A 12,713-nucleotide genomic window follows, 5' to 3' on the forward strand; every position below is an offset into this window, starting at 1 on the left:
TTCATTGTACGCTAATAGAGTTCATGCATATTCATTGAGGAAATCCTGAAAACCCAAATGGATTGCGGCCCTCGAGGAGGGACTTTGACACCCCTGATGTAGAATTTCTTCTCCCCTCCCTGTCTCAGCTGCACGCTACATCCCCAATCCAGTCTGGGTCCAAGAGGCAGCACAGGTAACTACACTGTGGACTCACACCTGGCACCCTACTCTCTTTTCTGTGTCTGTTTCAAATGGGGGATGGAATGTGTTGCCAGTTCAGCCCAAATCGACTGAACTGTCAAATCCAGGCCTGATTTTGCCCTGTTATTTGCATGGAGATTTAGTTCTCCTTGTGTAAGGGGGACATCAGACCTAAAACAGGGACCGTCCAAACCCATTTCTTACAACCCAGAGCTTGTTCATCAAACCTTGACCAATAAGAACATAAGAAATGCCTGCACCGGATCAGACCATGGGTCCATCTAGTCCGGCGATCCGCACACACGGAGGCCCAGCCAGGCATACCCTGGCGAATACCTTAGTTACTCAATGTGTCTTTCAAGAAGATATGCATCTAACTTGCCCTTAAATCCTGGAATGGTGGTTTTCTCCACAACCTCTTCCGGGAGAGCGTTCCAGGCATTCACCACTTGCTGTGTGAAGCAGAACTTTCTGACATTTGTCCTGGTCCTGTCTCCCCACAGCTTCAGTCCATGTCTGAGTCACCTTCGACAATGTGAATAAAGGTGTTTCCTGTTCTATTTTGTCGAATCCTTTCAGTATTTTAAAAGTCTCGATCAGATCCCCTTACAGTCTCCTCTTCTCGAGGGTGAAAAGTTCCAGTTTTCTGAGGCGATCTTTGTAGCTCAAATTCTCCATACCTTTTACCTCTATAAATAATATGTAGCAGCAAGAGATGCACCTCAGCCTTGCCTGCTGGTGAGTGATAGCTGTTTTGTGATTGGTTAGAATTAAGTGTCTGTGATGTCACATGAGCAGGTGAAAGTGGGTCTGTGACATCACAAACCTTTCAAACGCAAGGGGGAATAAAAAAGAAGGCTGGCACCGTTCCTAGATCGGCTGTTTCGGCCTTTGTTATTTCCATTTGAAAAATTCATTAAAAATTGTTTGAACTGATACCGAGGTTCATCGTGTGCAAGTTAAGGGAAAGCTATAATGGAGGAGAAAATGCTTAACATTAAGTACAGTGTGAAGCCCCAGTTCCCTCAGGGCATCAAGGATGGAAATGTTCACAATCTTCAGGATTACCATTGTGCATATTGTGTCGCCAGCGGTTACTTGCGTCTCAGGACAGCTGAGCGTGCCCTTGATCAGCTCTCCACATGCCACTCAAATCAATTCCCAGAGAGCAAAACCACAAATATTTTGTTAGAATGGCCCAAAATAAACTGACGTCAGAACAGTCTAAGGCAGTGGTCTCAAACTCAAACCTTTTGCAGGGCCACATTTTGGATTTGTAGGCACTCGGAGGGCCTCAGAAAAAATAGTTAATGTCTTATTAAAGAAATGACAATTTTGCATGAGGTAAAACTCTTTATAGTTTATAAATCTTTCCTTTTGGCCAAGTCTTAATAATAATATTGTAATTTATAGCTAAAGAGACATATGATCAAGAAACTGTTTTATTTTACTTTTGTGATTATGATAAACATACCGAGGGTCTCAAAATAGTACTTGGCGGGCCGCATGTGGTCCCCGGGCCGCGATTTTGAGACCACTGGTCTAAGGCATGTTTCAAGACAAATTCTCTTTATTTCTTCAAACAAAAATAATGGACCACTTTCATCAGGATGGAGACAATATCTTTGCAGTACATTCACCAATACCAAGCATAGTGGCTTCAGTTCAGCCAAATAATGGGCAAAACAAAGCCCTAAAGCTGGGCACAGATCAGTTACTTCAAGGTTTCATAATACACCAGTGATGCCTTTCCCAGCACTGATACTTTAAGGGGATAAAAAAACCAGCTTTCACTTTGTGGCTCAAACAGTCTGTTCTGGAGAGTTCACTCTCCAAACAAACCTTAGCAGATAAACCAATAATCATAGCTTGTGCAAACGTTTCTTCAGCAGGTAAAAAGTAAGCACTTGGGCCTAGATTTTTAAAAAAATACAATGGGCTACTATCGCAGCCATTCTGGTAGCGATTTTAAAAAAAGCGAGTCATTCTCCATAAAACGCACATGCAAATAAGGTTGGCAGAGGGTAGTGAAGACTCGTTAAATTTGCATGTGTCCGTCGCTGATGATAGCGATGGGCACATGCACAGAATAAATGCAAAAACAAAACAAAAAAATCATAACAGCGGGAGAGATGTCTACTATCTCCCGCTGAGAACCAACACCCCCCTGCATTGGGAGAGATGCCCATTCTCTCCTGCTACAACCCCTCCCCCCATACCTCTGATGACCAGCACCCTCTCCCCCTTACCTTGATTTAGTTGACCGGAGGGATGCCTACTCCCTCGGCCAGCTGGCCCGCCTCTTCAAAATGGGCCTTCCCCTTCCCGGTGCATCCTGGGATACACCAGGGAGGAGCCTGAGGCTCTGATTGGCCAAGGTTGTTTAAGGCCCCTCCAATGGGTGGGGTCTTAGGCGTCCGGGCCAATCAGAGCCTTAGGCTCCTCGCCAATACATCTGGGGAGGGACCTAAGGCTGTGATTGGCCCAGACGTATAATGGCCAATCAGAGCTTTAGGCCCCTCCCTGGTGCATCCCAGGATGCACCGGGAAGAGGAAGGCCTATTTTGAAGAGGCCGGAGGAAGTAGGCATCCCTTCGGTCAGCCATCTAAATCAAGGTAAGGGAGAGGTCGTCAGAGGCATGGGGGGGGGGGTGTTGCATGGCAGCGGGAGAGAATGGGCATCTCTCCTGTTGCTGGGGGGGGGGGGCAGAACAGGGTGGGGTTGGGTGGGTGGAACTGAGGATGGGACCACATGTCTGGATTTGACAGGCCTAAAATCTGGTAATCCTAGTTGAGAGATAAGGGAATATCCGAAGGGGCATGATGATAGAAAAAGGAAGAAAACTAGAGGGGAGAGGAAGTAGTGAGAGAAATGAAGGAGATGAAGGGAGAGAAGAGAGGAGAGAGAAGAAAAGCAGGACAGAGATAAAGGGAGAGAGGAAAGTAGGGAGAGCATCTACAATGCCTGAGGAGAAAACAGGCAGCAAAGGAAAACAGACAGAGTCACATACCCCATATGTCATGGGATATTTTCCTTCTTGCTTCTCAGTCTGCCCCTCTTCTGTCTCTCACATCTCTCAGCTGCCCCCTCCACCAAGCAGGCTTTTAGCTGAAGAGGTATTTTCTCTGGGTTGTTCAGCCAAGCACAGTTTCCACCAAGTGCTTCCATCACCAAAGCTCTGCATTTCCGTGCATGCCACTTCATGCCCCCTGTTGCATGCCATCTTCTTCACTGTCAGAGAGCCAGGCCTTCACCACCTTTCGTGTGTGTTTTCTGCCAACAAGGTTCTTCTTCAGGCATCAACCCAAAAGAAAACCACATACATCTCAACATTGTCTGCGCAGGGCTCAGGAAGTCAGTATACCTCCCCTACTTCCTTTTGAGAGGAAAAAAAAACTAGCTTAAAAGAAGTGAAAGAGAAAACCCTCAAAAGTCAGGCAGACAGAGCTAAACCAAGAGCTGTAGTCTTGTCTCTAGGATTTGGAGAGGAGCATAAACTCAGAATCTTGATCGCTCACATAGAGGATTAATAGAACTACATCTGCAATGGAAGAAGAGAAAGAGCAGGTTGAAGACACGACTCAGTCCCAAACAAGGTTTCTCCTAAGGTCCTATCGGTGGCATTCGAATGTCAAAACTGAGCAGAAGGGATCAGAAAAGGGTCTCCACACTACAACCCAGGGCAACAGCAGCAGTAAATGGAGCAAACTGCAAAGCTGGAAGCGGGTGCATAGCCACCCAGAGACTGCAGCAAGGGATGATGCCAAAGCAGCCAAGATCGATCCTGGCAATGCTGTGGCATCACAGTCACCAGAGTCCAGGGTGGCTCTTAAGAGATCCCTGTTCCAGAGGGCATTCTCAGCTCCTGACAAGGGGCACAGAGAGCCTAGCAGGAGCCAAGAGAATTGTGGCGGCAGCAAGATCAAACTAAGGAAGTATTTTCAGTCTATGTCTGGCAGGTTGGCAAAGAAGAACACGACCAAGCAGGTGCAAGAGTCTGCAGTGAGTGAGGAAGGTAAGAGAACCTTCTAACAGTATCACTAACTCAGTCAGCTCACAGAACAGGGTTTCCATCTTCCAAAGGCAGCACTGCCAAATCTGCTTAAGGAAGACATTTAGCTTGGGGGTAGAGGGGCACATGTTTATATCCTGTGACATGACTGAAGTCACAAAATAAAGCAGTGTCTAACTAGCCCATGGGGTTGCAGCAGGGAAGGGCAGACCTGTTGTGTATTTGTCTCAAAATCTTCTTCCCTCAGAGCTGTGATACCATAGGAACCAGCTTTGTGGGTGCTTGAGCACCCCCAATATTGAGCAAACTCCTTGACTGTGAATAGGGAGGGGTAACTTCCACTGGATTTAGCACCCAATCATTTTGAAAAGTCAGACGCTTTGCTTGATACCATGAGCCACGGCTGGCAAAAATTAACTGAGGGAGTCAATGCAGTTACCTTACATTAGAGCTGAAGTTCAGCATAAGGTTTCCTAATGTAAACATAATGGAAAAACTTTGCTCCTCAGTGCTGCAAGCAAATAGACCAAAAAATGTGTGCTAACATGGGTTTGTGTTAGTGGCAAATAAAAATATTGTGTTGGCACCCGGAATGCACATTGCACTCAGACTTCTTGAGTCCTGCATACTTCTCTGCATCTGTGCAGAATAGCTAACTGCTTCATTTGCATGGATTTAACTGTGCTGTGTGCTAATGTCTACTCAAAGCTTTGTGCACAGTTAGCTCATGTGCAAAAAAAAAATCAACCCCAGAGCTAGTCTGGGTGCAAAGTCTAGCGAGGTGTGCACTTTATTCTACCAGCCCCCTGAGTCTGTTGTCCCTAACCTGGGTTGCACAGGACAATCATTCTTTTTGTGGACTAGCGATTAGGAAACCATCAGGAACAGCCGCTCTCTCTACCACTTCCCATCTAGCCCCCATCAAGCACAGCCACTCTTTTTGCTACTTCTCATCAGGGAATCAGCACACATTGCCATTTTCCTTACTGCTTCTTATCCAGCTTGCATCAGGGAGCCACCACATACAGCCGCACTCCTTTTACTTTTTTCCCCATTTGCCTTGCACCAGGATGTCATCATACCAATTCCTTTTATCTCTTCTCCCTCTCACCCCCCAGTTTCCACTGCAGCACTCTCTATATCAGTGGTCTCAAACTCAAATCCTTTGTAGGGCCATATTTTGGATGTGTAGGTACTTGGAGGGCCGCAGAAAAAAATAGTTAATGTCTTATTAAAGAAATGACAATTTTGCATGAGATAAAACTCTTTTTAGTTTATAAATCTTAACCCCCCCCCCGAAGGCCTGCATGTTATCCCCTTCTTTGCAGCGTCTTCCAGCTTCCCCCAGGCCTCACGGTCTTAGTTTCCGCTAATTACCACAGCCTGCAGAGAGGATTGCTGGTGCTGTAGCATTCCTTGCAGGCTACTATTGGCCTCTGCAGCATGTTCCCTCTGCCGTGGTCCCGCCCCCTCCTCTGACATCAGGGGCAGGATCGCGGCAGCCTGCAAGGATTGCTACAGCACCGGCAATCCTCTCTGCAGGCTGTGGTAATTATCTGAAGGTAAGAACGGGAGGCCAGGGGGGAAGCCGGAGGACGCTGAAAAGAGCGGGCAGCACTAGTGCAAACCGCGGGCAGCATGTGGCCCCTGGGCCACAAGTTTGAGACCACTGCCCTATATGATCTTTGATATATAATATCTTCTGCTGACCACTGGGTGTCACCATAACAGCAGTGATGGGCTCTCCTTCATGCAGGGTCTGTGAGTGCTAAGTCTGCAGCCTTCTTTCCATCCCTATCCCAATCAGCTTGAGCAGAAATTTCTTGAGCCTGGATCCAGAGTCTCTTGTGTGTAGCAGCAGTGAGGGTTGGCCCAGATCATAGGGCTCTGAGACTAGAAAGCTTGCTGCTCACAAGGAGCACACAACCTCCATAATTTTATAAGGCATAAACAGCCCTGAGCAGGCAAAAGCTTTTGAAACTTAAAATGTTCTACCCCCAAAGTTTACCATGTGGAGCTGTGCTATTCACTCCCTGACCTCTCAGGCTAGCAAAGAATTAGGTTTATAGGATATCCACAATTAATATGTTTGAGAGAGATCTGCATACAGTGGAAATAATAGAAATGCAACTCTCTCCTGCAGATTGATTAGGGATATCCTGAAAACCTGACCTCCAGGCTGCCTTTTAGGACTGGCAGTGTACCATAGCTCTGGAGAGTGACAAGATGCACAGAGAACCACTGCACTAAGGGAAAGAGGAAGCCAAGATCACCAAGTTAGTTTGTAAAGAGGCAGAGTATGGGATCTTGCTAAGGTTGCCAGCTGGATCCAGATTCACAGGACAGGATTGATCCAGTCCTGGGTCTCCCCCAGTGTATACTGGGACTTGTAGTCTTGTTGATCTTGGGGTATGCAATGGGAAAATCAGAACTACAAGTCCCAGAGGATCAACTCTTTCCTGCGTATCTGGATCCAGTTGTCATCCTTCAATTTTGCAGAAATCTCACATCCTAGCAACCCGGGATTACTTCTGCCTGGCTTGCTGCGCGCCACATTACTAATCAAATCTACTGTGTTATAGAGTTGCAAGCACAGTTCAAACCATGAGCTGGTGTGTTTTAAATCACACTAGCCACACCCTCCGTAGGCCTCACTTGCTTGACTTGGAGAAGACTTAGAGGGGATATGATAGTATGATAGAGACTTATAAGATCATGAAGGGCATAGAGAGAGTAGAGAGGGACAGATTCTTCAAACTTTCGAATAATAAAAGAACAAGAGGGCATTCGGAAAAGTTGAAAGGGGACAGATTCAAAACGAATGCTAGGAAGTTCTTCTTTACCCAACATGTGGTGGACACCTGGAATGCGCTTCCAGAGGACGTAATAGGGCAGAGTACGGTACTGGGGTTTAAGAAAGGATTGGACAATTTCCTGCTGGAAAAGGGGATAGAGGGGTATAGATAGAGGATTACTGCACAGGTCCTGGACCTGTTGGGCCGCCGCGTGAGCGGACTGCTGGGCACGATGGACCTCAGGTCTGACCCAGCGGAGGCATTGCTTATGTTCTTATCCTACATCCCCTTCACACTCCTTACCTTATGCCTTGAGCAAATGACTCAGGTCAGGCAGCAGAAGCAGGCATCCTACAACTATTGATTCTGATCCAGTCATTCCCAGGAAAATATTAGGGGATAGCATGCCCTCTGAGTCAAACATTGACACAGCATCCCAGCATGGCATTAGGGAACACTCTTCCTTCCGACCCAGTGTCCCAGCATGATCCGGATTCCAGCACAGTGTTAAAGGACACTCTGCCCTCTGGAGCAGTACTGACCTGTTACTCCAATCAGGCTGTTTAGGAACTTCCTACTGATCCAGCAGTATGGAACAAGAACATTGGTTCTTATAGCCAAAGGACTGTTAGAATTTATAAATGGATTCATTTCTGAAGAAATTAGATTTTCTGTGGGTTCAAGACGTGACCCATTCATGGGAGGCTTCTTTGTTCGCATCGTGTGGCATTTCATATTTGGAGAATCAGTGTCTGTGGCAGCAGGATGTGGTTTTGCTGTCGCTGTAGATTTTAAACTGTCAACACTACCAACATCCTACTTTTGAGTCAAGAGTCTGGATGTCTAGAAGTGTATGTGTGAACCTTGTTAATTTTGTGTATGTGGGTAGCATATGTGTGAAAGGATGTAAGTGTGGGTCGGTGGGCATAGACACTGCTAGCTTTATGTGAGTGTATGTATGTCTGGACGCAGCCCGGGGGGGGGGGGGTGCCAGGGCCATCTTCCCTCACTCTATCGCTGATCCCTGTTTCTCCTCTTATTCTTTAAAGGCAATTTTAAGAGCAGACACTTAAATTTAGGCCATAGCCATGTGCCTGCCTTAGAGAATCATAGTGCTTAAATGCATGATTGGCGCTAATAATTGTGTTTAACCAGTAGACATTAATCTATAAATGGTGCACCTAAATCGCTTAGTACATGTGTCAGGGGGATATGCCTGTGGGCGGAGCATGAGTGTGTTGCCTAGCAACACATGCAACTTCTAGAATACTTAATCAGTTGTGCTCATTGTGTGGTGCACTTATGCCAGACATTGACCTGTCATAAGCAGGCATGCCTAACTTTTGGCATTCCAATGTGGCTTTGCGCTAAAGCACAGTTACTTACCGTAACAGGTGTTATCCAGGGACAGCAGGCAGATATTCTTTACGCATGGGTGACGTCACCGACGGAGCCCACGGTACGGACCTTTTTACTAGAAAGTTCTAGTTGGCCGCACCGCGCGTGCGCGAGTGCCTTCCCGCCCGACGGAGGAGTGCGTGGTCCCCAGTTAGTATAAGCCAGCTAAGAAGCCAACCCGGGGAGGAGGGTGGGACGTAAGAATATCTGCCTGCTGTCCCTGGATAACACCTGTTACGGTAAGTAACTGTGCTTTATCCCAGGACAAGCAGGCAGCATATTCTTTACGCATGGGTGACCTCCAAGCTAACAAAGAGGGAGGAGGGATGGTTGGCCATTAGGAAAATAAATTCTGAAGTACAGATTGGCCGAAGTGCCCATCCCGTCTGGAGAAAGCATCCAGACAGTAGTGAGTAGTGAATGTGTGAACTGAGGACCAGGTGGCCGCCTTGCAGATTTCCTCAATGGGTGTGGAACAGAGGAAAGCAACAGAAGCGGCCATAGCTCTTACCCTGTGGGCCGTGACAGCACCGTCTAGTGACAGACCGGCCCGAGCGTAACAGAACGCGATGCAAGCGGCAAGCCAGTTGGATAGCGTCCGTTTAGAGACCGGTCGACCCAAACGATTCGGGTCGAAGGTCAGGAAGAGCTGAGGGGACAAGCGGTGAGCCCTTGTACGATCGAGATAGTAAGCCAGGGCACGCTTGCAGTCAAGACTGTGCAATGCCTGTTCTCCGGGATGTGAATGAGGTTTCGGGAAGAACACAGGCAAAACAATGGACTGGTTGAGGTGAAAAGCTGAGACCACCTTTGGAAGGAACTTTGGATGGGTGCGCAGAACCACCTTGTCATGGTGAAAAATAGTGAACGGTGGATCGGCAACCAGTGCATGAAGCTCACTAACCCTCCTGGCAGAGGTGATGGCAATGAGGAAAAGAACCTTCCATGTCAGAAATTTGAGCGAAGTTGTGGCAAGTGGCTCAAAGGGAGGTTTCATGAGGGCAGACAAAACCACATTCAGGTCCCAGACGACCGGAGGAGGCTTCAGAGGTGGTTTGATGTTGAAGAGGCCCCTCATGAATCGGGAAACCAGAGGGTGAGCCGTGAGAGGTTTTCCTAGGACAGGCTCATGAAATGCCGTGATGGCACTGAGATGGACTCTGATTGAGGTAGACTTGAGGCCTGCGTTGGACAGGGAGAGTAAGTAGTCCAGAACAGTTTCCACCGCTAAGGAGGTGGGATTGTGATGATGACGGAGGCACCAAGAGGAGAACCTGGTCCACTTCTGATGGTAACATTGGAGGGTGGCCGGTTTCCTGGAGGCGTCCAAAATGAGACGGACAGGCTGAGACAGATTTCCTGAAGAGGTCAGCCCGAGAGAAACCAAGCTGTCAGGTGGAGGGAAGACAGATTGGGATGTAGTAGAGACTGATGTTGCTGTGTAAGTAGAGTAGGAAACACAGGTAGAGGAATGGGCTCCCTGGAGCTGAGTTGAAGTAGAAGGGAGAACCAGTGTTGACGAGGCCACCGGGGAGCTATGAGGATCATGGTGGCTCCGTCCCTGCGGAGTTTGGATAAAGTCCGCAACATCAGAGGTAGAGGAGGAAAGGCATAGAGGAACCGATCCGTCCAGTCGAGAAGGAATGCATCCGGGGCCAGACGATGAGGAGAGAAGAGTCTGGAGCAGAACTGGGGCAGCTGATGGTTGTGAGGAGCTGCGAATAGGTCCATCTGCGGAGTGCCCCAGCGAGCAAAGATGGAGTGGAGCGTGGGAGGATCCAAAGTCCACTCGTGAGGTTGAAGGACGCGGCTGAGATTGTCGGCCAGGGAGTTCTGTTCGCCCTGGATGTAGACCGCCTTGAGGAAGAGACTGCGGGCCGTGGCCCAGGTCCAAATACGAAGAGCCTCCTGACAAAGGAGGCGAGATCCTGTGCCGCCCTGTTTGTTTATGTAGTACATGGCGACTTGGTTGTCCGTGCACAGGAGCAGAACCTGAGGACAAAGAAGGTGCTGGAAGGCCTTGAGAGCATAGAACATGGCTCGTAGTTCTAGAAAATTGATGTGATGTCGACGCTCCTGTGGGGTCCAAAGACCCTGGGTGCGTAGGTCTCCCAGGTGAGCTCCCCATGCATAAGGGGAGGCATCCGTGGTGATGATCATGGAATGTGGGGGCAGATGCAACAGAAGGCCCCTGGAAAGGTTTGAGGAGTTCAACCACCATTGTAGAGATCGCTGAAGAGATGATGTCACAGAGATGGGATGAGAAAGAAGATTCGAGGTCTGTGACCACTGGTCGGCCAGAGTCCATTGAGGTGTCCTGAGGTGGAGTCGTGCTAAGGGAAGCACATGCACCGTTGATGCCATGTGTCCCAGGAGGACCATCATCTGTCGAGCTGGGATGGTGTGATGAAGGAGCACCTGATGACAGAGGTGGAGCAGAGTCCGTCGACGATCGGAGGGGAGGAATGCCCTCATTAGTGTGGTATCGAGAACTGCTCCGATGAACTGAAGGCGCTGTGTGGGAAGCAGATGCGACTTGGGGTAGTTGATCTCGAACCCCAGTAGATGGAGAAGAGAGATGGTATGTTGAGTGGCTTGTAGCACAAGAGGAGACGTAGGAGCTTTCACTAACCAATCGTCCAAGTAGGGAAACACTTGGAGGTTGTGAGACCTGAGGAAGGCCGCCGCCACAATGAGGCATTTGGTGAACACCCTGGGTGATGAAGCGAGGCCAAAAGGTAGCACCTTGTACTGATAATGGCGATGGTGCACCTGGAATCGCAGGTAGCGACGTGAAGTTGGATTGATTGGTATGTGAGTGTAGGCCTCTTTGAGGTCCAGGGAACATAGCCAGTCGTTGTGAGAGAGATGAGGGTAAAGCGTGGCAAGGGAGAGCATTCTGAACTTCTCCTTGACTAGACACTTGTTGAGGTCCCTGAGATCGAGAATGGGACGAAGGTCTCCTGTCTTTTTGGGTACCAGGAAGTAGCGGGAGTAGAATCCCTGACCCCTTTGATCTGGAGGTACTTCTTCGATGGCATTGAGAAGGAGGAGGGATTGAACCTCCCTCAGGAGGAGGGGGGTTTGAGTTGAGAGAGAAGCAGACTCGACGGGAGGATTGTCTGGCGGAAGAGTCTGGAAGTTGAGGGAGTAGCCGTGGCGGATGATGTTGAGGACCCACTGGTCCGATGTGATGACCTCCCAACGGCTGAAGAAAATGTGGAGCCTGCCTCCGATTGGCTGAGGAAGAGGCAATGAGGGTGGAAGACTGGCTAAGCCCTGGAGAGAGGAGTCAAAAGGGCTGAGAAGGTTTGGCAGGAGGAAGAGGCTTTGCAGGTTGATTAGGCTGGGCACGAGCCTGGGTGTGTTGGTGCTGGCGGGCCCGCCTAGGTTGCTGTGCAGGTGGGTTGAGCGGTCTGGCAGAGAACCGGCGTTGATATGATGTCTGCGGTCTATAAGGACGAGCAGGAGGAGTCTTTTTCTTTGGTTTAATGAGAGTATCCCATCTGGTCTCATGGGCGGAGAGCTTCTGAGTGGTGGTATCCAGGGACTCTCCGAATAGTTCATCTCCCAGACATGGGGCGTTGGCTAGACGGTCCTGATGGTTGACGTCTAGATCAGAGACCCTGAGCCAGGCCAGGCGGCGCATAGCCACAGCGATGGCAGATGCACGGGAGGAGAGCTCAAAGGAGTCATAGACAGAGCGCACCATGAACTTCCTCAGTTGAAGCAGGCTGGAGATGTGCTGCTGGAAAAGAGGGACCTTGTGCTCCGGCATGTATTTTTGCATGGAGGAGAGTTGCATTACCAGATGTTTCAGGTAGAAGGAAAAATGGAAGGAGTAGTTGTTTGCCCTATTGGCAAGCATGGCATTTTGGTAGAGCCGTTTGCCAAATTTGTCCATAGTTTTTCCTTCTCTGCCAGGAGGGGTGGAGGCATACACACTGGTGCCCTGAGTCTTTTTCAAGGTGGATTCTACCAGGAGAGACTCGTGGGGCAGTTGGGGTTTATCAAAACCTGGGATTGGTATGACCCTATAGAGACTGTCCAATTTACGGGGGGCCCCAGGGACAGTTAGCGGGTTCTCCCAATTTTTATAAAAAGTTTCCCGTAGGATATCGTGAACAGGTAACTTTAGGAACTCCTTGGGAGGTTGATCGAAATCCAGAGCCTCCAGGAAAGCTTGTGACTTTTTGGAGTCAGATTCCAATGGCAAAGACAAAGCCCCTGACAACTCCCTGAGAAATTTAGAGAAGGAAGATTGTTCAGGTTTGGAAGTGGTCTCGGGTGCGGAAGGCTCTTCGTCCGACGACGATGCATCCTC

The 12,713-nt window shown here is 48.9% G+C and overlaps 1 protein-coding gene across 1 annotated transcript in view; it reads left to right on the forward strand.

The window, feature by feature from the left end:
• The first annotated feature begins 3,724 nt into the window (after positions 1–3,724).
• Positions 3,725–12,713, forward strand: part of RASAL3 (RAS protein activator like 3) — a 55,233-nt gene continuing 46,244 nt past the window's right edge. The window contains exon 1 of the mRNA XM_033923462.1: positions 3,725–4,199. Within this exon, the coding sequence (XP_033779353.1) occupies positions 3,731–4,199 (469 nt within the window). The 5' untranslated portion in view covers positions 3,725–3,730. The remainder of the gene's footprint in view (positions 4,200–12,713) is intronic.

The sequence above is a fragment of the Geotrypetes seraphini genome, chromosome 16, assembly GCF_902459505.1.
Source record: "Geotrypetes seraphini chromosome 16, aGeoSer1.1, whole genome shotgun sequence".
Lineage (NCBI taxonomy): Eukaryota > Metazoa > Chordata > Amphibia > Gymnophiona > Dermophiidae > Geotrypetes > Geotrypetes seraphini.